This window comes from Cololabis saira, chromosome 3 (genome assembly GCF_033807715.1).
Source record: "Cololabis saira isolate AMF1-May2022 chromosome 3, fColSai1.1, whole genome shotgun sequence".
Classification (NCBI taxonomy): domain Eukaryota; kingdom Metazoa; phylum Chordata; class Actinopteri; order Beloniformes; family Belonidae; genus Cololabis; species Cololabis saira.
The window spans coordinates 46,714,974-46,740,008 of NC_084589.1; the positions used below are offsets into that span (position 1 = coordinate 46,714,974).

Genomic DNA, 25,035 nt, shown 5'->3' on the forward strand with positions numbered 1-25,035 from the left:
AATGAGTTTCCTCCGCAGGGTGGCGGGGCGCTCCCTTAGAGATAGGGTGAGGAGCTCTGTCACCCGGGAGGAGCTCGGAGTAGAGCCGCTGCTCCTCCACATCGAGAGGAGCCAGCTGAGGTGGCTCGGGCACCTGTATAGGATGCCCCCTGGACGCCTCCCTCGTGAGGTGTTCCGGGCATGTCCCACCGGGAGGAGGCCCCGAGGAAGACCCAGGACACGCTGGAGTGACTACGTCACTCGGCTGGCCTGGGAACGCCTTGGGGTCCCCCCGGAGGAGCTGGAGGAAGTGTCCGGGGAGAGGGAAGTCTGGGGATCCCTGCTCCGACTGCTGCCCCCGCGACCCGGACTCGGATAATGCGGTGGACAATGGATGGATGGATGGCATCTGCGGCTACATACCACACACCAAGTTAGATGCAATGCATATTACATTTAATTTTAAAATAATCTAATTTCTGTTTTTATTTTGCTCTCCTCAGTGTCAGGATTCCAGAGCGAAGACCAGTGAAACCCGTTTCCAGAGCCTCTCAGCCCTTGTCATTTCCATTTTCTGCCACAAGCTGCTTTTAAACCATTTCATAAAGTTTCCATAGTACAGAGCAGCTAATTGTTCAATAGTTATTTATACTATTTATACTGTTTATCCCTCGTTTTACTTATTTATTTATTTGTTACTGTTTTTTGTTTTTTTATTTTGGATCCCCATTAGCGGACGCAAAACGCCAACTAGTCTTCCTGGGGTCCATAAACTGTTCCTCTATATCGTAAAAAGAAAAGCATTGTTATTATAAATAAACTTTTTTTATTGAACAAGGAACAAGTCTCTTTACAAACTTGGAACAAAACAAACAATTTGTAGAAACAAAGTATATACAACAAGTAACTTCAAGTAAACTGGAGTCGGGCAGGCAGACGAAAGCAGCAACAGGATGATGCGGGGGGGGAGGGGGAGGGAGGGGGGGGGGGCGTCAGCAGCAGCACACAGCAGACATCCGCATAGGCAGGTGGAAGCAGCAATGGGATGACTAGGGATGGGGGGGGGGGGGGACCGCAGGCCAGCACGCAGCTCCCGAGGCTCCGGCCTGCAAACATGCACAAAGGAGAAAAAAGGGGGGCCGGCACAAGAAACTACAGGAACGATGGACAAAAATGATAGCTATGAGATATTCATAATAAATAAAAATGGTAATGGAGAAGAGAGGAAGGGAAAAGGAGAGGAGAAGAAGGGTAAGAGGCACCGCCCAGCGGATCATGTCGGTGCCCCCCTGCAGCATAAGCCTATAGCAGCATATCTACCGCAAAGCTATATTTGAGACTAACTATTATAGTCTTGTTCTATAGCTGCAACTATGACTACTGACTCTAACACAGCAGAGTTTACACTACCTAGAGATTTACCAACACCAGCTAGAGGTTTACTAAACACTAACTATAGGCTTTACTAAACAGAAAGATTTTAAGTTTAGTTTTAAAGGTGGAGGTGGTGTCAGCCTCCTTAACCCAGATTGGAAGTTGGTTCCAAAGTAATGGTGCCTGATAGCAGAACGCCCGCCCTCCAAATCTACATTTAGATACTGTAGGAACTACGAGTAAACCTGCACTCCGAGAACGGAGAGCTCTGCCAGGAACATAAGCTGTTTTGGGCTTTATATGCAAGTAATACAATTTTTAATTGGATTCTGAATTTTACAGCCAATGGAGCGACGCTAACACTGGAGAGACGTGGTCTCTCCTGCTGATTCCTGTCAGTACTCTTGCTGCTGCATTCTGGATCAGCTGGAGCCTATTCAGCAAATTACTTGGACATCCTGCTAACAACAAATTACAGTAATCCAGTCTAGAAGATACAAACGCATGAACTAGTTTTTCTGCATCACTCTGAAAGAGGATTTTCCTAATTTTTGCAATATTACGGAGATGGAAAAACGCTATTTTACAAACCTGATTAACATATGGTTTAAACAACAAATCCTGATCGAAAACAACACCAAGGTTTCTCACAGTTGCACTGGAAGCCATCGCAACACCATCTAATCCCTTCCTAAGATTCTCTGGACCAAGAATGATAACCTCTGTTTCATCTGAATTTAGAAGCAAGAAATGTCTGGACATCCGGTCCTTGATGTCCCTAAGACATGCCTGAAGTTTAACTAAAGGTTCTGTTTCATCCGGCTTCATAGACAAATAGAGCTGCGTATCATCAGCATAGCAATGAAAGTGTATGCCGTGATTCTGGATTATACTTCCCAACGGCTGCATGTATAAACTGAACAAGATTGGCCCTAGCACTGAACCCTGCGGAACACCATAACAGACCCTTGACTGTTCTGAAGAAACTTCATGGAACTTCATGGAACCTGTCAGATAGATATATTCAAACCAACGTAGAGCTTTCCCTTTAATCCCAACAACATGCTCTAACCTGTGCAGTAAAATGCCATGATCAACAGTGTCAAAAGCAGCACTGAGGTCCAGTAGAACCAATATGGACACTAGTCCCTTATCTGAGGCCATAAGGAGGTCATTCGTGACTCGAACCAGTGCTGTCTCTGTGCTATGATGCATTCTGAACCCTGACTGAAAGACTTCAAACAGATCATTTCTATACAAATAGTCACATAACTGGCTTTAAACTGCCTTTTCCAGAATTTTAGATACAAATGGAAGGTTGGAAATTGGCCTATAATTAGCTAAGGTGTCTGGGTCAAGAGAAGGTTTTTTAAGTAAAGGTTTAATTACTGCCACTTTGAAAACCTGTGGTACATATCCTAAGTTTAGGGATAGGTTGATTTGGTCTAGTATTGTCGTACCAATAAGAGAAAAACATTTTTGAATAGTCGAGTCGGGATGGGGTTTAAATTACATGTGGTTGACTTAGCTCTATTGACGAGTGAGGTCAGCTCAGGGAGGTCTATAGGATCAAAACAGTCTAGAGACAGGTCAGAGCCTAGGGAAGTCGCTAAAGCCGAGGAAACACCCACAACCGGCTGGTTGATTTCTTCTCTAATTCTCGTGATTTTACTGTTAAAGAAGCTCATAAAGTCTTCACTACTGAGAGCTGCAGGAATGCACGGCTCAACAGAGTCTTTGTCAGCCTGGCTACAGTGCTGAACAGAAAACGTGGGTTACTTTTGTTATCCTCTATCAACGTTGAATAAAAAGCTGTTCTGGCTTTGCGAATGGCTTTTTTATATATACTATTAGAATATCTTTCCATTCACGATAGGAGTCTACAGACTTACAAAAGTACCACTTCCTTTCCATTTTACGCACGTTTTGTTTCAACATGTGAATATCTGAATTATACCAGGGAGTTAAGCTCCTGTGGCTAGACACCCTCCTTTTCAAAGGAGCAACTTCATCTAAAGCTGAGTGCAACAAATCAGCAGTGTTACTAACAAGAAAATCAACATCAGAGGTAGAACCCAGGTCACTGGCCTCTACTGCTTCATTATTTTCCACTGTCGTAAGATGAGCAATGGCCTCCTTAAATTTAGCAATAGCTTCATCAGACAAACATCTGCTAAAATACTCCTATTTTGCACTTCAATGTCAATGTCAATTTTATTTATAAAGCACATTTAAAAACGACCGAGGTCGACCAAAGTGCTGTACAGCATACAAGAAAATAAAACAATACCAAAAGAAAAACACAGTACACAGTGTAGAAACAATAAAATCACTAACATACTAAAATGATCAATAAAATAGTAATAAAAAAATAGATAATAGAGAATAGACGACAAAGAACAGACACATAAAGAGCACAATCACTTCACACAGATGTGGGGAACTAATTTGTCACACACTAAAAGCCAAAGAAAACAAATAAGTTTTCAAAGAAGACTTAAAAACCACTAGGGTCTGGGCAGATCTAACATTTAGTGGCAAACTATTCCACAGCTTAGGGCCGGCCACCGCAAAAGCTCGGTCACCTTTAGTTTTAAGCCTAGATTTCGGGACGTCTAAAAGCAACTGATTTGACGACCTCAGAGCTCTGGCTGGTGTGTGAGAGTGGAGAAGTTCATTAAGGTATTGGGGAGCCAAGCCATTCAGTGATTTAAAAACAAGCAGCAGAATCTTAAAATCAATTCTGTAATGAACAGGAAGCCAGTGCAGGGAGGCCAGAACCGGGGTAATGTGGTCACGCTTTCTAGTTCCAGTCAACAATCGAGCAGCAGCATTCTGCACCAGCTGCAGGCGTCGCACAGAACGCTGGTCTAAGCCCACGTACAAGGAGTTGCAGTAGTCTAGCCGTGATGTAATAAAAGCTTGAATGACCCTCTCCAAGTCTTTAGGAGATAGGTAGGGCTTTACTTTGGCCAGGAGCCTTAGCTGAAAAAAAGCACCTTTAACTACAGACCCAATCTGTCTATCGAATTTAAAATCACTATCAAAAATGACACCAAGGCTTTTAATAAAAGAATTCATTTTGGAACCAAGGGGGCCCAGAGCATCAACAGAGTCATTTAAAACAGCCGGATGCCCAAACACAATAACCTCAGTTTTATTTTCATTTAGATTCAAGAAATTTTGTGCCATCCAAACCTTAATGTCTTTAAGGCAAGCTAGTAGAGGCTGCAGAGAGTCCTTGCACTTTAACTTTAAAGGAAGGTAGATTTGGACATCATCAGCAAAACAATGAAAAGAAACATCATGCTTTCGGAGCACAGAGCCCAGAGGGAGCATATATAAAGAAAATAACAATGGACCCAAAATGGAGCCTTGGGGGACCCCACAAGTAAGAGGGGCCACACTGGAGGAGAAATCACCCAAGTGGACAGAAAAAGACCTGTCAGTCAAGTATGACTGAAGCAGCATGAGAGCCGCACCTTTGATACCCACAGAGTTCTCCAAGCGTGACAACAAGGTCCTATGATCAACGGTATCAAAGGCAGCGGTCAAATCTAAGGTCACCAGAATAGCAGCACAACCAGAATCAACAGTTAAAACCAGATCGTTGAACACTCTTAAAAGAGCAGTTTCAGTGCTATGACGAGTTTTAAAACCAGACTGAAACTTCTCATAAATATCATTCTTTTCTAAAAATTAGTTTAACTGAATAAAAATGACTTTCTCCAACACTTTAGACAAAAAGGGCAGTTTGGAGATGGGCCTGAAGTTAGAAAGAACGGAGGGGTCCAGATTTGGCTTTTTGATTAGTGGCTGCACAATAGCATGTTTAAAAGGAGCTGGAAAACACTCTGAGCTAAAACAGGCATGAATCAAGAAAAGAATAAAAGAACCCAGTGAAGAAAAAACCTCTTTAAAAAGGCGAGAGGGAATACTGTCCGAGAGGCAGTTAGTGGGCCGTAGCTCACGAACAACATCAGACAGTGAGGACAGTGATATGGGCTCAAACTGATCAAAGACAGCTAGGCATGTAGGAGGAGCAGAAGGGTCAGGAGCTGCTAGGGATGGTACAGCCCGAAGAGAGGAGATTTTGTCAACAAAAAAATTTAAAAAGTCATCACAGAGAGCAGCCGTGGGTACAATGGGGGCAGTATCACGAGGGTTAACAAGAGAATCAAGAGCTCTAAACAGAACTTTGGGCTTATCGATATTATTGGAGACAAGGTTGCGAATGTAACCAGTTTTAGCAGCTTTGATAGCTCTCTGATACTCCAATAAACAGTCCTTCAGGATCCCAAAAGAAACATGCAACTTGTCCTTCTTCCATCTTCTCTCAGCACGCCTACACGAGCGTCTGAGAGCACGGACAGAGTCATTCATCCACAGTTCAGAGGGTGGCTTGGAGCGCTTGCTCCTTGAGGGAGCAATGGAGTCTAAGATGTTCGCGCATGTAGAATTAAAAAGAGCAACAAGCTCTTCAGCACTAAGGGCATCACAACCATCACCGGAGGAATGCATAAAGGCATTAAAAGCTGCAGAAAACTGCAGTGAAGTGCTGGAATTTATGGCACGAGAGCGGCGAGCAGGGGGACGAGCAGCAACAACAGACCCAGGGACAGTGGCAGAAAATAAAACAGGCAAATGATCAGAAATACAGGCACTGTCACAAATTTCATTGACACAGACAGATAGGCCATACGACAACACTAGGTCAAGAGTATGCCCTTTTTCATGTGTCGAGCCAGACACCCACTGAACAAGATTAAAAGAGTCAATCAGAGCCAAGAAGTCTTTAACCAGAGGTCTGGTTTCGCAACACACATGGATATTGAGATCACCAGAAATTAACAAGTGATCGTAATCCACCATAATTCCAGACAGAAAATTCCCAAAATCCTGGATGAAATCCTTATTATATTTGGGTGGACGATATACCACCGCACACAGCAAGGGAGGACACGAATTTACTTCAAAGAGCTGCAACTCAAAGCTGGAGTATGTGGCAGATGGAATCTGCCGACAGTAAAAGCTGGATTTAAACACACAGGCTAGTCCTCCACCTTTGCCAGTGGTTCGAGGGGAGCTGAAGAATGTACAGTCAGGAGGGAGAAGCTCTGAAAATGGAATAAACTCACCAGCATGCAGCCAGGTCTCAGTCAGAAACATAAAATCCAGCGCACGGGAGGTGAAGAAGTCATTCAGCAGGAAGGTCTTATTTGCTAGCGATCTAGCATTAATCAAGGCCATATTCATGGTGACATCAGGGCTCGCGCCGGTGGAAGCCGCAGCGCGTCTTAACGGGCGGAGGTTTGTGTGGGCAACGCCACTTCTGCGTGCTCGCAGCTGCCCGGGAGGCGTCACCAACCCCAGGCCAAGTTGAGCAGAGACCGCCGGCGAACTCCGAGAGGCGGCGCGCAGAACAGGCGCCGTCAGCAGGCCAGGAGGAGCGGAGCCTGACGGCGGCGCGGGATGCGTCAGCCGGCCAGGCAGCATCAGCCCGGGAGCAGCAGGGGAAAGGCAGGGGATGACAGTCCGGGTCCGCGGTCCTCTGAGCTGCAGTGAGCGTCTGACGGCAGAGGAGTAGCAGTATCCCTTGTGCAGGAGGCGAGGATTAGCCACACAGGACGACGACAGGTAAGCCTTGATTTTTACCAATAGGCCACCGCGCTTTCCCCGTCTTTTCCGGCGCTTTTTAGCGGGAAGGACATTATTTGAGCGGCGCAGGTGAGCAGGAATACCTGCCAGCAGGGGAGGAGGGTTTGCGGACCAATCTCCCAAATCATGCCGGAGCATGTAAAGTTTCATGCCACCAGAAGCTCGGATGTTTAGAAGAGCTTGGCGATCATATGCAAGCACAGCCGAGACATCCCGACAGCAGACACAGACAAACAGGGCAAAAGCAAAAAACAAACTCAGTATATGCGACCGACCATTGTTGCAGTAAAGGTGAAATGTCAGATGAGCAATGAGGTTGTGCAAACCTATGCTTTTTTGGATCCTGGGAGTTCAGGTACATTTTGCACTGTCAGTCTGGCAAGAAGACTGGGCCTGAGAGGCAAACCAGCCAAAATTTTACTGAGAACCATGGCACAGAAGAAAATTGTGAGCACCACTGTGTTGTCTGGTGTGGAAGTGTCTGGCATGGACGTGGATGATTTTATTGAGTTACCAAATGTTATGACTCAAGAGACTATGCCAGTATCAAGACTGAACATTCCACAGCAAGAAGATATTGCGAAATGGTCTTATCTGAGGAACATAAAACTTCACCATCTGGATGCAGAGGTGGATCTGCTCATTGGGACAGACGCTCCTAAAGTGATGGAACCCTGGGAGCTGATTAACAGCCAGAGTGAAGGACCATATGCAGTCAGAACCAGAGTTGGCTGGGTAATTAATGGACCACTACGCAGTGGAAAGAGCAGTGGGGTCAAGACGGGCTGTTCCGTCATCATGACGAATCGTATCTCTGTGGAACATCTGGAAGAGATGCTCATCAGTCAATATAACCATGATTTCAGTGAAAAGACATCAGTGGAACGGTTGGAAATGTCAAGAGAAGACATTAAATTCATGAAAATTGTGCAAAGTACAACAGAACTGAAAAGTGGACATTATTGCATTGATTTACCTTTCAGAGAAGATGATCCTGCATTACCAAACAATCGCTGTGAAGCAAAGCAGCGGCTTCAAGGCCTGAAGAGGAAATTTGAGAAAGATGTCAAGTACAAGGAGGAGTACACTTCATTTCTCAGTGACATGTTGGAGCAAGGTTATGCTGAGTTGGTACCCACGGAACAGCTGGAACAAGATGATGGAAAAGTGTGCTACATTCCCCATCACAGAGTACATCACCCTACCAAAGGAAAGTTGAGAGTTGTATTTGACTGTGGGGCCATGTATAAAGGAACTTCACTGAACCAGCATCTGTTGCAGGGACCAGACTTAACCAACTCTCTGACGGATGTTGGTCAGTGGAAGTATGTGAGCACGAAGATCAATCCTGCGGATGAAGAATCACGTGGATTGACTGTTGACGACCTTCTTACAAATGGAAGATGGATTAAAGGCCCGAGCGCGGAGTTCCTCCGTTTGTCAGCGAGTGAGTGGCCTGTGCCTGATTTTGAGCCAGCTTCGATTCCTGCTGACGACCCAGAGGATCCTGGATGATGGGCCGAGTCCTGAGTACCAAGTCTGATGGCAAAGGATTGGTCCGTTCTGTGTGCCTTCAAACTAAGACCAGTGTTTGGGAGCGGCCTGTAACGAAGATCTGCCTGCTCCTGGAGGCCACGGCTTAAGATCATGGACATTATTCTCTCTTTCTCCCTTACTTCTCTATCCTCTGTCTGGTTGTTTCGTTTACAGTATTCCAGAAGAAGACGGAAGAATCACCTCCCGTTAGAGTTAGGGAGAGATAAAGAAAATAGCTCCTTTTAGAAATTAATGTAATTGTGAGTTTACACTTTCCTCAATTAGGGGCCGGAGTGTAGGAGCTATTTGTCACTTTTGTATTATTTAATTCATTTATTATTTAGTTAGTTTTTTGTGGTTTAGTTTTGGGAATACACTTTTAATTTGTTTATGATATTTAGTATTGATTAAGTTTATTTAGTTACTTAACCATGTTTTATTTTGAAGGTACTGGGTAGCTGGAGCGCACCAGGTGAGATTACATATATGGGTTGGCAGACACAGGTGAGCCAGGCACCTGGGAGGGCAGATGGTTTTTTACCAGGGCAAGAGAGGCGTCAGAGATCTTTGCTCGTTTGTTTGCCAGGAAAATAAACCATTGGAAACTTTGAATTTTGCCTGGACAATGGACTTTCTGTATCCTGCGTAAATCCACTCCCTAGGTGTCTCAGTGGCCGTTTGATTATTATAGTTTGATACTTTGAGTTGAATATTTTGATTTATTTATTTATTTTGTTATTATTCACCTGGAGGACAAATAGCCACTACAAATTAGTTGGCCCTTAATTCTGTCAATAGCCTGCCCCTCTTTTTGGTTCTGCTGCTGCTTCCTCCCTCTTTTCTTCATCTCTAACTTCGGAGTCGGACTTCCTTTTTCTCTTAAATATGTCGTAAATCTTTCTCTGCATTTTGATGGCGATTCTGTATCGTACCTGTCAAGTTTTGGATTTTAAAATAAGTGAAATTTTCCGCCGCTGTCCCGCCAGTCCAACCGAGGTCCAGTATTATTACATTTAAAGACAGATTTATGATAAATCTAAAATAACTACCTGTCAACCACTTACAAACTACAATTATGAGCTCAGAATCTGCTAGTTCTACCTTTGTTGACACTGAAATGCTGTGGACATTCCTGTTTGTAATTCCTATAATAGAGCCTAAATGAAAACACTAGTGAATTAAAGCACACTTATTTATTTTAAACATTTATAGTTTATATATGCATTGTTTGTCTTCAAGTGAAACATTTTATTTTAATTCGTCATTTTCACTCATGTGGCTCTCTGCCATCAATGACCGATAAACAGACGCACGTTTCTGTGTCTCCAGCTGAAATAACTTTCAGAACTCGTGACTGTTCATGGTCCTGCTCCTCTTTAGGAAAGTAAATTCGGTTTCCATTTTTTAGAGATATTTACACGAGGTCTTTGCTTTTTTGTCAGAAATGTCTTCTCTCTGGTTACATCCATCCATCTCTGATTTGTTGTTCTGAGTTTGTTCCCGTTGTTGCCACTAACCTTGTGAGAACTGCCCCCCAGGCTGCAACAGGAGGCAGTTTCTGGCGAGACTAGTGACAATTCAGTTTGCGGTTTAAAAGTTATTATATTATAAAACGGGAAATTTACAGGAAAATACTAATACGGGAAGACAGCGGGAAAGAGGGGTGAAATACGGTAGTTTCCCACCTAAACGGGAGACTTGACAGGTGTGTTCTGTTCACTGTATATTCCTGTGTTCTGCCACCAGGAGGCGCTGTGGGCAGCTCGTTACATTACAGCGGTGTAAATGTAACATTACACCGCTGTAGTGTAGTTTGCTCGTCTGAAGGGACAAACTGTCAGCCTTAGATAAAGGGATACGTTTGTCTTCTAGTTAACATTTGATTAGTTTCTGCTCGTGTTGTGAGCATCAGTAAACTGGGAATAACAGCTGGATCATCTGTCCTCTCCACTCTTCTCTCTCCTCCCACTCTGCTCAAAACGCCTTCCTGTGGGATCCGGGTCTATATTTCTTTCCAGATTCCTGTTCCGGACCGATCCGGCTTACTTTCACCCCTGGTCTTACCGATAATTCTGTGCATTTTTTTAGGCTCCGGGCACTCGCTGTCGGTGTTGCTCACCTTCATCTCAGGACCAACCAAGTTCCCAGAGTTCTCTGGGGTCCTGATGCTGGACGACATCCAGGTGGGGTACTATGACTCAGAGACCAACAGAGTGATGAAGGTCGGTGCCGGAGGTGAGAAAGGGGAGGAGCTTGACGTGGGACACTTTGCCTTGAATGGGCTGAAGAACAATATGAAGGGGATGAGGATCAGGTTGGACATAGCCAGAAAACAGCTGAACCTGACCTCTCCAGGCATCTACGTTTACCAGAGGATGGTGGTTTGTGGGGACCAGGAAGACGATCAACATCATTTCCTCATGGTCAGGGATGGTGTGAATGGTCATGATGCCGAAAGCGTAGTGTGTAACACGACCCACTTCCTGTACGGCGGTGGTGATGGTTGGGAGTTCCAGTTGGACACCATGGAGCAGATTTACTTTCAGATGCGCTTCTCAAACATCTACCTGCCCTTCTGTGCCCGGACTCTGAAACACCTGCTGGAGAGCAACAAGCACCTGGTGATGCGTCGTGTTCGACCTCGACTACGCCTCCTATCACAGCCGGGGGGCGGGGGGGCCCAGATCACCTGTCTGGCCACAGACTTCTACCCTCGCCACATCAACCTGACGCTGCTGCGGGACGGTGAACCCGTGGAGGAGGAAATGACCGTTGGCTCAGTGCTGCCCAACGGCAACGGTCTCTACCAGCTGAGGAAGACGCTGGTGGTGGATGAAGAGGAGCTGCAGAGGAAGCACAAGTACACCTGTGCAGCGTCTCACCTGAGTCTGGACATCCGGCTGGACGTGAGCTGGAGGGCGGAGTCTTTCCGCTCATTCAGAGTCCACGTCATCTCTGCTCCGTCGTCCTGATGGTTGCTGCCATCCTGCTGCTGGTGCTGATGATGAAGATGAGGAAGAGGTCAGGGTCAGAGGGCATCTCCATGGAAACACAGGAGAGTCCCGGAACAGACACCTGAATCTTGATGACACGGTTCCTGAAGTTTGCTGGTTCGTCCAGATGCAGTTTTGTGATCTTCAGTCCTGCTTCCAAGTTCTCTCTGCTCAGTTTAAATTCCAGTAAATGTTGAACTGACGACAAGTTTGATTTTCAAGTATCAGTACTGCATATTTACTGTAGTAATTATGTTCTACATCGTAGCCCAGTCGTCATATCAGGTGGGAGTGTGGGGTTCAGTGTCCTGCTCAAAGACTCCTCAGACTGGGGTCAGTCCACGACCTTCAGGATGGAGGACGACCTGCTCCACCCAACCACATGTCCAGACGGCTGCAGCGTAGTTAAGATCATTATTATCTGAAGCTGTTCAAGACACCTTCAGAAGATGCACGGTCCTTCCTTGAGCCAGCAGTAGTGCATAAATGTTACTTATATACAACTTATGTTTTTTTTTTTAACAATAAAGTTGCCATTTGTGAAAATTCAGTGTTGTGATTTATTTACAGTTAACATGATTCATTTGTCTTGTAACATAATAAAATGAAATGATGAGGAATCGGAGTAAATAACTGTGGTGTACCTGTTTAGAATTCAATTAAATCTTCCTGTGTGAAGACGAGGTAACTAAAGGCTGATTTATGGTTCCGCGTTTCACCAACGCAGAGCCTACGGCGTAGGGTACGCGTCGATTTAACGCAGAACCGTAATTCAGGCTTTAAGATCCGTTTACACCGTGTCTTACTGCATGCCAGCGTCCGACTATCGCGTCGAGCTGCGTGACATCGGACGCTCTCTGTCCACACTGAAACCGTTAAACTCGCAGCCAGTTAGGACAGTCCAATACAAAACAAATAAAGCAATGGAATTGATTTTGTCACTCAAGTTCGATCGCATCGCATGGGACACGCTTTGTGTACGCAGCCGGCTCTTCTGCCCGGAGCGAGGCTTTGTTCCCTCCCCTGCTACACGTCATTCAGGCAGCCAATCAGCACAGAGCCTCATTATCAAAACCCCGCCCCCTCAGAATCCCTCACAGAGGAGGAGGTTAGAAGCGGTAAAACTAGAGACATGGCCCAGAGGCTGAATTTCTGATTTATGTAGAAAAAACAATCTTTAGATTGTTTTTAAGACATTCAATGCCTGTTTAAAATATACATTAAATGCCATAATAGGTCCCCTATTATGGCACATCCTAAGTCACTTTTGCACAGACTCATATCCAGCACTTTAAAAACCTCATATTGTTCATTTTTGCTTATACATTTTCTCTCTTATATATTTGCTTTTATATTTTATATTTGTATTGTATTGCACCAATCACCACAACAAATTCCTTTTGTGTGTTTAACAAACTTGGCAATAAACCTTTTTCTGATTCTGTTGAGCTTTTATAACTCACCACCAGGGGGCACTGCTGCTCTTTCTACATATGGAGAGTGTAATATTCCAGAATTATAAACAATAAAAAAAATTCATCCATGTAAAATGAAAATGTAATTACATTTTTCATGATTTTTTTTCTGACTAAATATGAGTTGAGGTAAAAAGACATTTACTCCTAAACAGATGTCTGATATAAAAAGGTTAAATCCAAAGTGTGTCCTCTTCCTGGAATCTGATCCCGATGATCCTCCCTCTTCTTCCTGCTCTCCAACCTGCAGATCTGCAGCTTCAACACGGATCTCAACATCAGCTTTATAATAAATCATGTGTCAGACGAGTTGTAAATCTAGTACAACTTGATTTAATACATGTGATTCAATAATATTGTTAAAATCTCATTATGTAAATAATATGAAAAATGTACACAAATATGTTGTAACTTTAGCTTGTACAGGACTGTCTCAGAAAATTTGAATATTGTGATTTTCAGTAATGCAATTACAAAAACAAAAAAGTCATACATTCTGGATTCAATACAAATCAACTGAAATATTGCAAGCCTTTTATTATTTTAATATTGCTGATCATGGCTTACATATTAAGAAAACTCAAATATCCTATCTCAAAAAATTTGAATATTCTGGGAATCTTAATCTTAAACTGTAAATGGTGACAGATGGTTGGCTGTTCTGTTTCTGACGTGTTGATGGTTGCATTTCTTCTTTTGTCCTCGTTTCTCTGAAGTTTCTTCATGTTTTTCAGAGGAACGTTGTAAAAACTGAACATGTAAATATATCAAACTTGGACTAAACTCTGAACGGAGTAGATGGAGAGAGTTTAACAACATGGAGCTGCAGATTAACTTTACAAAGAGAATGTGAATGAAGAAGAAACAGTCGGGAAAAAGGACGTGTGAGAGAGGCTTTGTAGATGACCGAAATAAACGTTTAAAGAAACTTCAGCACATACTAACAGCCCGTGGAGACGACAAGTTACCAACAGCAACAAATAATACGATTTTAAGAAGGAACAGGGATTCAAACAAACTCAATGCAGAACTTTAAAAAAAAAAAGTACACGACCACATCGTTCCCTCTGCGTCAAGTTGACGGAGAAGCATAAATCCGGGTTGAACCTGCAACCCTTGTGGGGAGGGGATTAGGCTCATCAGCCACAGGAGGTGGTGGTTGGACTTCTGCAGGTTCTTCTTCTGTGTGTCAGACAGGAGTGGACAGCTGCCCCCGGAGGACGACAACATGAGCTTCATTTGTCACGAGTCACCAGACTTTTCCTCCGGGTGATTTTTCATGTGATTCAGCAAATTACTTCTGCGGCTAAAACCTTTGTTGCACGTCTCGCACAAATATGGCTTCTCACCCGTGTGTGTGGTTATGTGCTGATTAAGAGTTGATGATTTAGTAAAGGTTTTGTTGCAGGTGTTGCACAGGTACGGTCTTTCGCCGGTGTGAGTCCTTGAGTGAACCACCAGGTTGCAACGTTCTGTGTAGCTTTTTCCACATGTTTTGCAGATGTAGGGCTTCTCGCCCGTGTGCGTGGTTATGTGGCTTTTAAGAGCTGATAATTGAGTAAAGGTTTTTCCGCAGGTGTTGCACAGGTACGGCCTTTCGCCAGTGTGGATCTTCATGTGATCCATTAAATTACAACTTTTACTGAACTCTTTCCTGCAAGTGCTGCAAGAAAACGCCTTCTTCTCCACGTGGGTCCTGGTCAGCTTTGATTTACAGTTGCTGTCTGACGGGACAGCAGCATCTTCGTGGTCACCGTGTCGTCTCATTGGCTCCGGATCTGCAGTTTTACTGGAGTCTGAGTGTAAACTTTCAGTCCCTTCTTCATCTTTGTTTTGAGCTTCAGGAGAAGTGTGCAACAGCAGCTGGCCACTGTTTGGTCCTGGTTCACCATTTTCAACTTTCACATCAGCGACATTGACCAATGAGACATCCACCTCTACGTCCTCGTGCTTCATCTCCTGACCGCTGGAGTCTTCCTCCAGTTCTGGAGTCTGTGGATGCCCTGGTTCCTCCTGGTCCGGGCTGCAGTTCCTCTCCAGGTTATCCAGGTTCTGGTCACTGAAAACCCCGTCCTCCTCCACCTTACAAACATTTTCTTGTGGGGGGTCTGGAATTACAAAAAGGGACAAAACGATTGGATTTTAACAAGTCAAAAGTGCCTCCCATTGTTTATTGTATTTGAGTTTGTTTGAGTTTGAGTTTATTCACAATACCAGAATAATAATTATAATAATACAATTGAATCAAACGGGTAGAGTGAATGGGTCCCCCAAGGAAGCTAGGAAAGCTTATAGGTGGGGGCCCATAGTTCATATAAGGGTGAGGGTACAGTCAATGGTATAAGCAGTTACCATCCGTAAAGAGATGGTGATGGACAAATGCATACAAGTACACAAAAAAAAAACACTTAACATACATACTTAACATTACATACACATACAGTCACACACATACATCCCAGCAGTCCATGAAGAAGCATTTTAAATTATATATAGGTTAGTAAAAGATTCTTTTTTAGTTGTCTTTTAAACTTGGAGATAGAACGCAACACCTTGAGGCCATCATCAATCCTGTTCCAAATCTGCGGCCCCCTGCAAACAACACTCATACTGTCGGCGACATTTCCCTAATATGAGTGGTTTGATTCTTGTTTGGTACGTGTGCTGAGGACTGGAGATTGGCACAAGACTACTAAGTCTAGGGTTGAGCCTGTTGACAACTGTAATGGCGCCGCCATTACAGTCTGCAAGATGGCGGCGCGCACGGATGCAGCGGCTCACAGCTCTCCACTTCAGTGCTCTTTTTTGTTGTATTTTTACTAATTTTTTAGCTATTTTTACTTATTTTGTGCCCTTACATGGACCATCAGTACTGCAAACACGCAGTACAACCGCCAAGAACTTTTAGACATCGGGTTTTCTCTCATCCATTCACCGATCTCCAGTGACTTTCACCACGCACATGCGATCCCCGACGTGAATGGAGCATGAAAGGCAGCACCAAGTAAACAGAACAACAAGTTAGTTCGGGATGTTTCCGAATCCCACATCAGCAGCTGCTTGAGCTGGGGAGTTTCCCATTTAGTTGGTTTGCTTCATCACCACGGCTTTTAACTGGAAACAAAGGGATCTTGTAGGAGTCATACTCATGTGTTCATTCATTCAACTTTCCAGGGTTACGTACCGACTCTGTGGAGTCTGATTTCAGGTTTCCAGGCGAGGTCCAACAGTCTGCGCTGACGGTCGAGCTCTTCTTCATACTCCAAGATGCTTTTTTCAAACACTGACAATATTTCTACAGCAGCTGCTGTTAGTCGCTGACCGATAAACTCTCTCAGATGATTCACCTTAGACATTGTTGAAGAGGAAAAAGAAAGGAAACAACAGAACCGTCCTCTCCTTCTTCTTCTCTAGGTTTAATGGCGGATCACAACCAACGTTATTAGGTTCTACCGCCACCTGCTGTACCGGAGTGTGTAACATCAGGATCATTATTACACCAGGTTACAGTCTAACTTAAAGGGGGGAAAAAGGAAATACCTAAATAAAATAAGATAATCACATTTAAATCTTATTATCTATCCCTGCATCTTTAAGAAAGACAAGGATTTCCTTATAACAATCCCTCGTCATCACCTCACTCCTCCCTAATAACCTACTAAACTTAAGTAGAAATTTTGGTTATCTATACTTCACTGGAGTAATTATTTTTCAGACGACTTTTTACTTTTACTCCTTACATTTTCACGCAATTATCTGTATTTTTTACTCCTTACATTTTAAAAACAGCCTTTGTAGCAGACCTTGGATTTGAAGAAAGGTAGAGAGTCTCGACTGATGCGTAAGGTTTGTTTTATTGAAGTCGCATCCAGAATCATGCCGACAGAGTCCTTACGACACCGTGAAAACTATATAGGAAAAGGATACAAACAATTTATAAAACTAGTTTCCACAGCGCGTATAGAAAACTCATGAATGAAACTGTTCTTAATTTAATAATACAATGTTAAAAACATACACAACTATATCAAATTGTCAAAGGAAACAACCAGAAAACAAATACAAACATCGTACCTCGCTGCGCTCTCCAAGGAATGCGAAACAAACTGGTTTCCTCTCGCACAAACAGAGCAGACCCTGAAAAGGTGATTGTCTGTTCATCACCATCAACACAAAAAATGTATGGACTGACCGGCACAGAGCCACAGATGACAAAAAGGGACCCAATCCTGTATGAAAGCCCAGGGAAGTTTTAAGGTTTACCCGGCTGTCAGAAGCCAGCTGATCATCAACAGCTGGAGCCGCCCGCCGGACCTTTTAAATAACGTGGGCGGATTTCCGGTCAATTTACATACAAATCATATTAAATACAATATATACACAAAAGAAATGACAATTTTAAGACACATCCAAAGAATAATCAACTGAAATTATACTCATAACAAATCCCATGTTTATCATAAAGAAAAATGTATCAACTAAACAAATTGGCTCAATATGGTCCTTTACAGCCTTGTTACTCTATTTCATTTTGGCCTTTAAAAAAAAAACTATCCAGTTAAATTGCTCCATCCGGATAGAGTGAATTTGGTTGTGGTTGTTTCAGATGTTCTTGTCCAGTTTTGTTCTTACATCCGTTCCCTCAGATTCCTGCAACTAAACTTGGATGTATATTCCAATAAAGGTTAGGATAAATGATAACATGAACATGAAGTTTGACTTTTTGCAACATTACAATACTTATAGGCAACTAGTCATCATATCTGCTGCTCTCTGAAACACATGTTAATGCTCAATAGTACACATACTTTAAGTAGTTTTGAAACCAACTATTATACTTTTACTTGAGTAAAAAACTTGAGTCGATACTTCAACTTCTACAGGAGTATTTTTAAACTCTAGTATCTGTACTTCTACCTGAGTAATGAATGTGAATACTGAAGACGCCTCTGACATTAATTGACTTGTGTATGTTATAAAAATGTCTCCCTTTTACACCGTTGTCCCACACCTTCTGCCATGAATCCCTCACTGCCTTTCTAATTCATGATTTTACTTCACCTTTACCAAAAGGAATTTCCATAATTACCTCACTACTCAATTTCAATGCTCTTTTAGCAATATTGTCTGCTTTCTCATTGCCATCAACACCCATGTGGGCAGGAACCCAACAAAACTGCACAGTAATTCCAGTTCTGCATAACCTCCACAACACCATTAATATTTCCAACACTAGATCTTCTCTTATTGTTTTATTTGAAGTCAAACTCTGAAGGGCTGCAGTGGAGTCTGAACAAATGACATAGTTCCTTCTCGCAGTTACAGTAAGTATTTCATTTACCAAATAAAGTAATTAGAACAAAATGCATACAACATTCTTTTCATCACTGGTTTACTACGACTTCTGTCATTTAGCAGACGCTTTTATCCAAAGTGATTTACATCTGAGAAAACAACACAAGCAAGAAGGTTTAGAAAGAGTTTTATTTTTTCCAACACAATGAGAGCTGACGCAATTTATATGATAAGCTTCTGATTGTTAATATCAATAAATAAAAGAAAAATATTTTTTAATTCATGTGTTCTTTATTTGTTATAAAACATTTATGTTGTTAAGAAACTTTTATTGCAATGGGCTTCAAAATAATACACATGGTAAGTCTTTGAGACATTAAAACATTTGAATATCAAACTGATCAAACTATCAAACTGATTTTGGTGTGAAATATATAGATATACAAGACTCATTTAAAGCTGCAGTTTCCAACATTTAACCACTAGAACATATTGCATTTAAGTTTAAGATGCTTGGTAGCCTTTTTTTAGTTGGTTAACGATACATAGTGTTTGTACATGTTAATCTCTGTTGGAGATGTTTTTTACTTCAGATTTTTTGCCAGTGTTGCACAGTGTTAATGTTTGTCACATTATTATTAACCTCCATTGTACAGAGGACTTGTTTACATCATTAGGCTTCTAGGATTCGCCTGAATTTTTTTTCATTTGAATAAGTGAGGACTTTGCATTTCAGATGGAACTTCTAAGCCTCCTATAATTCGTGATTGTTTTGTTTTTCTGATATAATGCACAGATGTATCATTAATAAAGGAGCTTATGGTTAATATTTTGGTTGCTTATAGATTGTTCAATCTTGGGTTTATGTTGAGCTTTTATAACTCACCACCAGGGGGCACTGCTGCTCTTTCTACATATGGAGAGTGTAATATTCCAGAATTATAAACAATAAAATAATTCATCCATCTAAAATGAAAACGTAATTACACTTTTCATGATTATTTCTGACTACATATGAGTTGAGGTAAAAAGACATTTACTTCTAAACGGATGTCTGATATAAAAGGGTTAAATCCAAAGTCTGTCCTCTTCCTGGAATCTGATCCCGATGATCCTCCCTCTTCTTCCTGCTCTCCAACCTGCAGATCTGCAGCTTCAACACAGATCTAAACATCAGCTTTATAATAAATCTTGTGGCAGACCAGTTGTACATTTAGATAACTTTATTTTATACATGTGATTAAATAATATTGTTAATTTCATATTATGTAAATAATGTGAAAAACGTACATAAATATGTTGTAACTTTAGCTTGTATAGTTACAATAACACAGCATGGATCATTTGAATTACATTGTTTTGATTTAGTTTGTGCCATGAATTATCACGATAATCTGATGTACGTGCAGCTCAGATTTTAAAATGCATAAAGCCTTTTACAGTTTTCAGCGAACTATGTATAACATCACAATATATAACCTCTGAATGGAGTACATGGAGAGAGTTTAACAACAAGGAGCTGCAGATTAACTTTACAAAGAAAATGTGAGTGAAGAAGAAACAGACGGGAAAAAGAACGTGTGAGAGAGGCTTTGTAGATGAACGAAATAAACTGTCACGTTTAAAGAAACTTCAGCACATACTAACAGCTCTTTATTTGCACCGTGGAGACAGCAAGTTACCAACAGCAACAAATAATAACGATTTTAAGAAGGAACAGGGATTCAAACAAACTCAATGCAGAACTTTAAAAAAAATGTACACAACCACATCGTTCCCTCTGCGTCGGTTGACCAAGTTGACGGAGAAGCATAAATCCGTGTTGAACCTGCAACCCTTGTGGGGAGGGGATTAGGCTCATCAGCCACAGGAGGTGGTGGTTGGACTTCTGCGGGTTCTTCTTCTGTGGGTCAGACAGGAGTGGACAGCTGCCCCCGGAGGAGGAGAACATGAGCTTCATTTGTCACGAGTCACCAGACTTCTCCTCCGGGTGATTTTTCATGTAACTCAGCAAATCAATTCTGCAGCTAAAACCTTTGTTGCACGTGTTGCACAAATATTGCTTCACGCCCATGTGGGTCCTCGAGTGAACCACCAGGTTGCAACATTGCTCGTAACTCTTTCCACATGTTTTGCAGATGTAGGGCTTCTCGCCCGTGTGCGTGGTTATGTGCCGTTTACGAGTTGATGATTCAGTAAAGGTTTTTCCGCAGGTGTTGCACAGGTACGGCCTTTCGCCGGTGTGGATCCTCGAGTGAACCACCAGGGTGGAACGTTGTGTGTAACTTTTTCCACATGTTTTGCAGATGTAGGGCTTCTCACCCGTGTGCGTGGTTATGTGGCTTTTAAGATTTGATGATTTAGTAAAGGTTTTTCCGCAGGTGTTGCACAGGTACGGCCTTTCGCCAGTGTGGATCTTCGCGTGATCCATTAAATTACAACGTTTACTGAACTCTTTCCTGCAAGTGCTGCAAGAAAACGCCTTCTTCCCCGTGTGGGTCCTGGTCAGCTTTGATTTACAGTTGCTGTCTGACGGGACAGCAGCATCTTCGCGGTCACCGTGTCGTCTCATTGGCTCCGGATCTGCAGTTTTACTGGAGTCTGAGCGTAAACATTCAGTCCCTTCCTCATCTTTGTTTTGAGCTTCAGGAGAAGTGTGCAACAGCAGCTGGCCACAGTTTGGTCCTGGTTCACCATTTTCAACTTTCACATCAGCGACATTGACCAATGAGATATCCACCTCTACGTCCTCGTGCTTCATCTCCTGACCGCTGGAGTCTTCCTCCAGTTCTGTAGTCTGTGGATGCCCTGGTTCCTCCTGGTCCGGACTGCAGCTCCTCTCCAGGTTATCCAGGTGCTGGTCACTGGAAACCCCGTCCTCCTCCACCTTACAAACATTTTCTTTTGGGAGGTCTGGAATTACAAAAAGACAGGATTTTAACAAGTCAAAAGTGTTTCCCAGTGTTGATTGTTTGGTTGTATTTGTGAGGTTTAAACTTTGTCCTGAACCTTCTGTCTTCCCCTTCAGCTATGTAGTATATTTGAAAACAAGTGCATTACTCTGTGTGACCATTAGGTGGCACTGTGACTGTAGTAAATCTAGCAGAAAATTGGATAGTCTGGATCCAGAGATCTGAACTGTTTCTTGTCGCCAGCGGAATCGACGAAAAGTCTAATTCAGTAAAAAAGAGCCACCTTCCTATATGTGGCCGGGGACAAAGCAATTAAAGGTATATAAAACTTGTGACTTTGATGAAGACGTAGATGACTATGATACATTGAAAGAACTTTTCTGCCAACATTGTGAGCCAAGGAAAAATGTGACGTATTTGAGGCACCAGTTCTTTATTCAAGTGCAAGGAAAATCAGAGACTGTTGATGCATATGTGACTGATTTAAAAAAGAAAGTGAAAGACTTCGAGTTTGAGCACCTCACTGACACTTATTGATGTAAATGTTTGCACATCCAAGTGGAGAACAAGGTGGATTGAGGAAAACCTACAGTACGACCCTCGCAGAACTGGTCAGTGCCAATAAGGCAGAATGAAACATCTTTATGTAATCTGAATTAGATGACATATATGACACACACTGCAATCAATCTCACTCTAATAAAGTAAGGTAGCTGTCTTCAATTTGATAATGACACCATAGTTAAACTGAAACAATAGTAGGTATAGTAGCCTATGCTGTACCAGGATCATTTTCCATAGGTGTTAATAGAGGGGTTAATCGTACCACAGAACACAGCACATACACCTACTACCTTTCACCAGACAGTGCTAATTCATTTAATATCTCACCTCTGCATTTATAGCCAAGCCACTTGAGGGAGGACACAGGTCCCACACACTGGAGACACTTGTCCAAGGGGGAGACAGTTGCACACACCAGGCTATGTTTCTGACACTGTTGGAATGTTTTTATTGTAACATTTATTGTTACCAGACAGTTTGAGCAGCAAGACATTTCAGAATCATATGTATTTATCTTAAAAGTATTAAAAAAAACAAATAACTTTCCATCAAATGTCTACATTACATTCTACTTACCCTCTCACTGTTGACAACTGTCTCCATTTCAGTTGGACTGCAGAACTGATTCTCCGTGTCCATCTAAGATAGAGAACAAGAGCAGACGTGTTCAAAATTAACACCGTGGTCTGCCTGTGTTCATTTGTTCATTTCCATTAAGTGACAGGATGAAAATAAGTGTGGAAATACAGCTTTAGAAGGTCTGTCAAAAATATCTTGCACAGGCTCCAGACTAACTTGTCCACTGGTGCGACAACTGAGAAAGTTGGTTGCACCAGCACATGATTTGGTTGCACCTTTTTTATGGAATATTGTATCATTCAGAAAGGAGTGCTTGAAAACAGGGTTTTGTATCTGTAACCATAGTTTTGTAAAGCTGTGCATTTATGTTTGTACCTGTAACTATAGTTTTGCAAACTTGTACATTTAAGTACAAGCATTTATCTGTAAGCTTAGTTTCGTAAACTTCTACATGTGTGCAAACTCCGTTTTACAAGTCTGTGCATTCAGACACTTGCAAGCTCACTTTCATACAGCTAAATATTTAATAGCTACTACTATGTACAAGTTTACAAAACTACGGTTACAGATACAAACAAATATGAGTTACAAAAACAAAATCCTGTTTTCAAGTACACCTTTTTGAATGATATATATATATATATATATATATATATGATATATTCCATATTATTCTGGTATTGCTTTACTATGGAGATAACGGAGCATATTTTAATAGTGTTGCACTTGGTCAGTGATTTGGCTGTTTTGGTAGTCCAATGTGACGTTACTGCAGGGCTCTACAGAGCGAGTATTTCACTCGCCCCTAAAAATGGAAATGTGCAAACTGGAAGAAATAATTTACGAGCACAGTGTGCGGGTTAAGATTAAAACCTACAGTAATGTTTTTTGCACCCCGCTGCTATTCATTCAGAAAATAGTATTTCATAGTCAGATAATGTACAATGTTTATTAAAAGTATCAATATATACCTGTTCCAAATCTTCAATTGTGGAGGAAGACTTTGTAACACCAGAATCTTCTGGAGGCATTTCCTCAGTAGAAACCTGCAAAATGGAAAAATATAGATATTTTCATAAATGTCTTGATGGCAGGTTGTTCTCTGTGTAACATTATGTAAAAGGTTTCATGGCTGCGTTTCTGACTGTTTTGAGGGAAAGAAATCCACTCAAAATGTTTCTTAATTAGTCAACAAGGTAAATTATTACAGTCTTTAAAACCTAGAATCTTCCAAAAATAATGTTTGTGTGCATGGTTATGTGCCGTTTAAGATCTGATGATTCAGTAAAGGTTTTTCCGCAGGTGTTGCACAGGTACGGCCTTTCACCAGTGTGGATATTCATGTGATCCATTAAATTACAACTTTTACTGAACTCTTTCCTGCAAATGCTGCAAGAAAATACCTTCTTCCCCGTGTAGGTCCTGGTCAGCTTTGGTTTACAGTTGCTGTCTGACGGGACAGCAGCATCTTCGTGGTCACCGTGTCGTCTCATTGGCTCCGGATCTGCAGTTTTACTGGAGTCTGAGCGTAAACTTTCAGTCCCTTCCTCATCTTTGTTTTGGGCTTCAGGAGAAGTGTGCAACAGCAGCTGGCCACAGTTTGGTCCTGGTTCACCATTTTCAACTTTCACATCAGCGACATTGACCAATGAGACATCCACCTCTACGTCCTCGTGCTTCATCTCCTGACCGCTGGAGTCTTCCTCCAGTTCTGTAGTCTGTGGATGCCCTGGTTCCTCCTGGTCCGGGCTGCAGCTCCTCTCCAGGTTATCCAGGTGTTGGTCACTGAAAACCCCGTCCTCCTCCACCTTACAAACATTTTCTTGTGGGAGTTCTGGAATTACAAAAAGGGACAAAACAATAGGATTTTAACAAGTCAAAAAATTTTCCCAGTCTTGATTGTTTGGTTGTATTTGAGGTTTAAAGTTTGTCCTGAACCTTCGGTCTTCCCCTTCATCTATGTAGTTATTTGAAAACAAGTGCATTACTCTATGTGACCATTAGGCGGACATATTTTCACCAAATCTCTAGAAACTGGAATAATACCCAATGACCTCAAAATTACCAAAGTAGTCCCTGTTTACAAATCTGGAGACCATAGTGTATTTAGTAACAACCGAACCAATTATGTTCTCCCAGGTTTCTCAAAGATCCTGGAGAAATTGGTCTATAACAGAATGATGAAACATTAGCAGGACTGTAATATACTGTATAAACACCAATATGGATTTAGGAAAAATCATTCTACAGAAATGGCTTTACTTCAATTGGTTGATAAAATTCACACTGCAATCAATAATAATGAATACACTTTGGGAATGTTTCTTGATTTATCCAAAGCTTTTGACACAATTAATTTTGTTATTCTTCTTCCAATGTGGATTTGCTCTAAAAAAAGAGAAAATCTACACGGAGCCAGTGTGATCTGCATCTTTTCTACAGAATAAAGGATTAAGTGTAAAGTGTGAAATATCAGTCTGGTCCAGAGTCTGAATGGAGCATGAAAGGCAGCACCAAGTAAACAGAACAACAAGTTAGTTCGGGATGTTTCCGAATCCCACATCAGCAGCTGCTTGAGCTGGGGAGTTTCCCATTGAGTTGGTTTGCTTCATCACCACGGCTTTTAACTGGAAACAAAGGGATCTTGTAGGAGTCATACTCATGTGTTCA

General features: G+C 42.2%; 1 protein-coding gene across 1 annotated transcript; it reads right to left on the reverse strand.

Moving 5' to 3' along the window:
• Positions 1-19,554: 19,554 nt before the first annotated feature.
• LOC133440439 (gastrula zinc finger protein XlCGF49.1-like) lies at positions 19,555-21,219 on the reverse strand. Its single transcript, XM_061717697.1, has one exon. It carries the CDS (start codon positions 21,069-21,071, stop codon positions 20,274-20,276), a length of 798 nt encoding a protein of 265 aa, XP_061573681.1. The 5' UTR covers positions 21,072-21,219; the 3' UTR covers positions 19,555-20,273.
• Between the last annotated feature and the right edge of the window lie 3,816 nt (positions 21,220-25,035).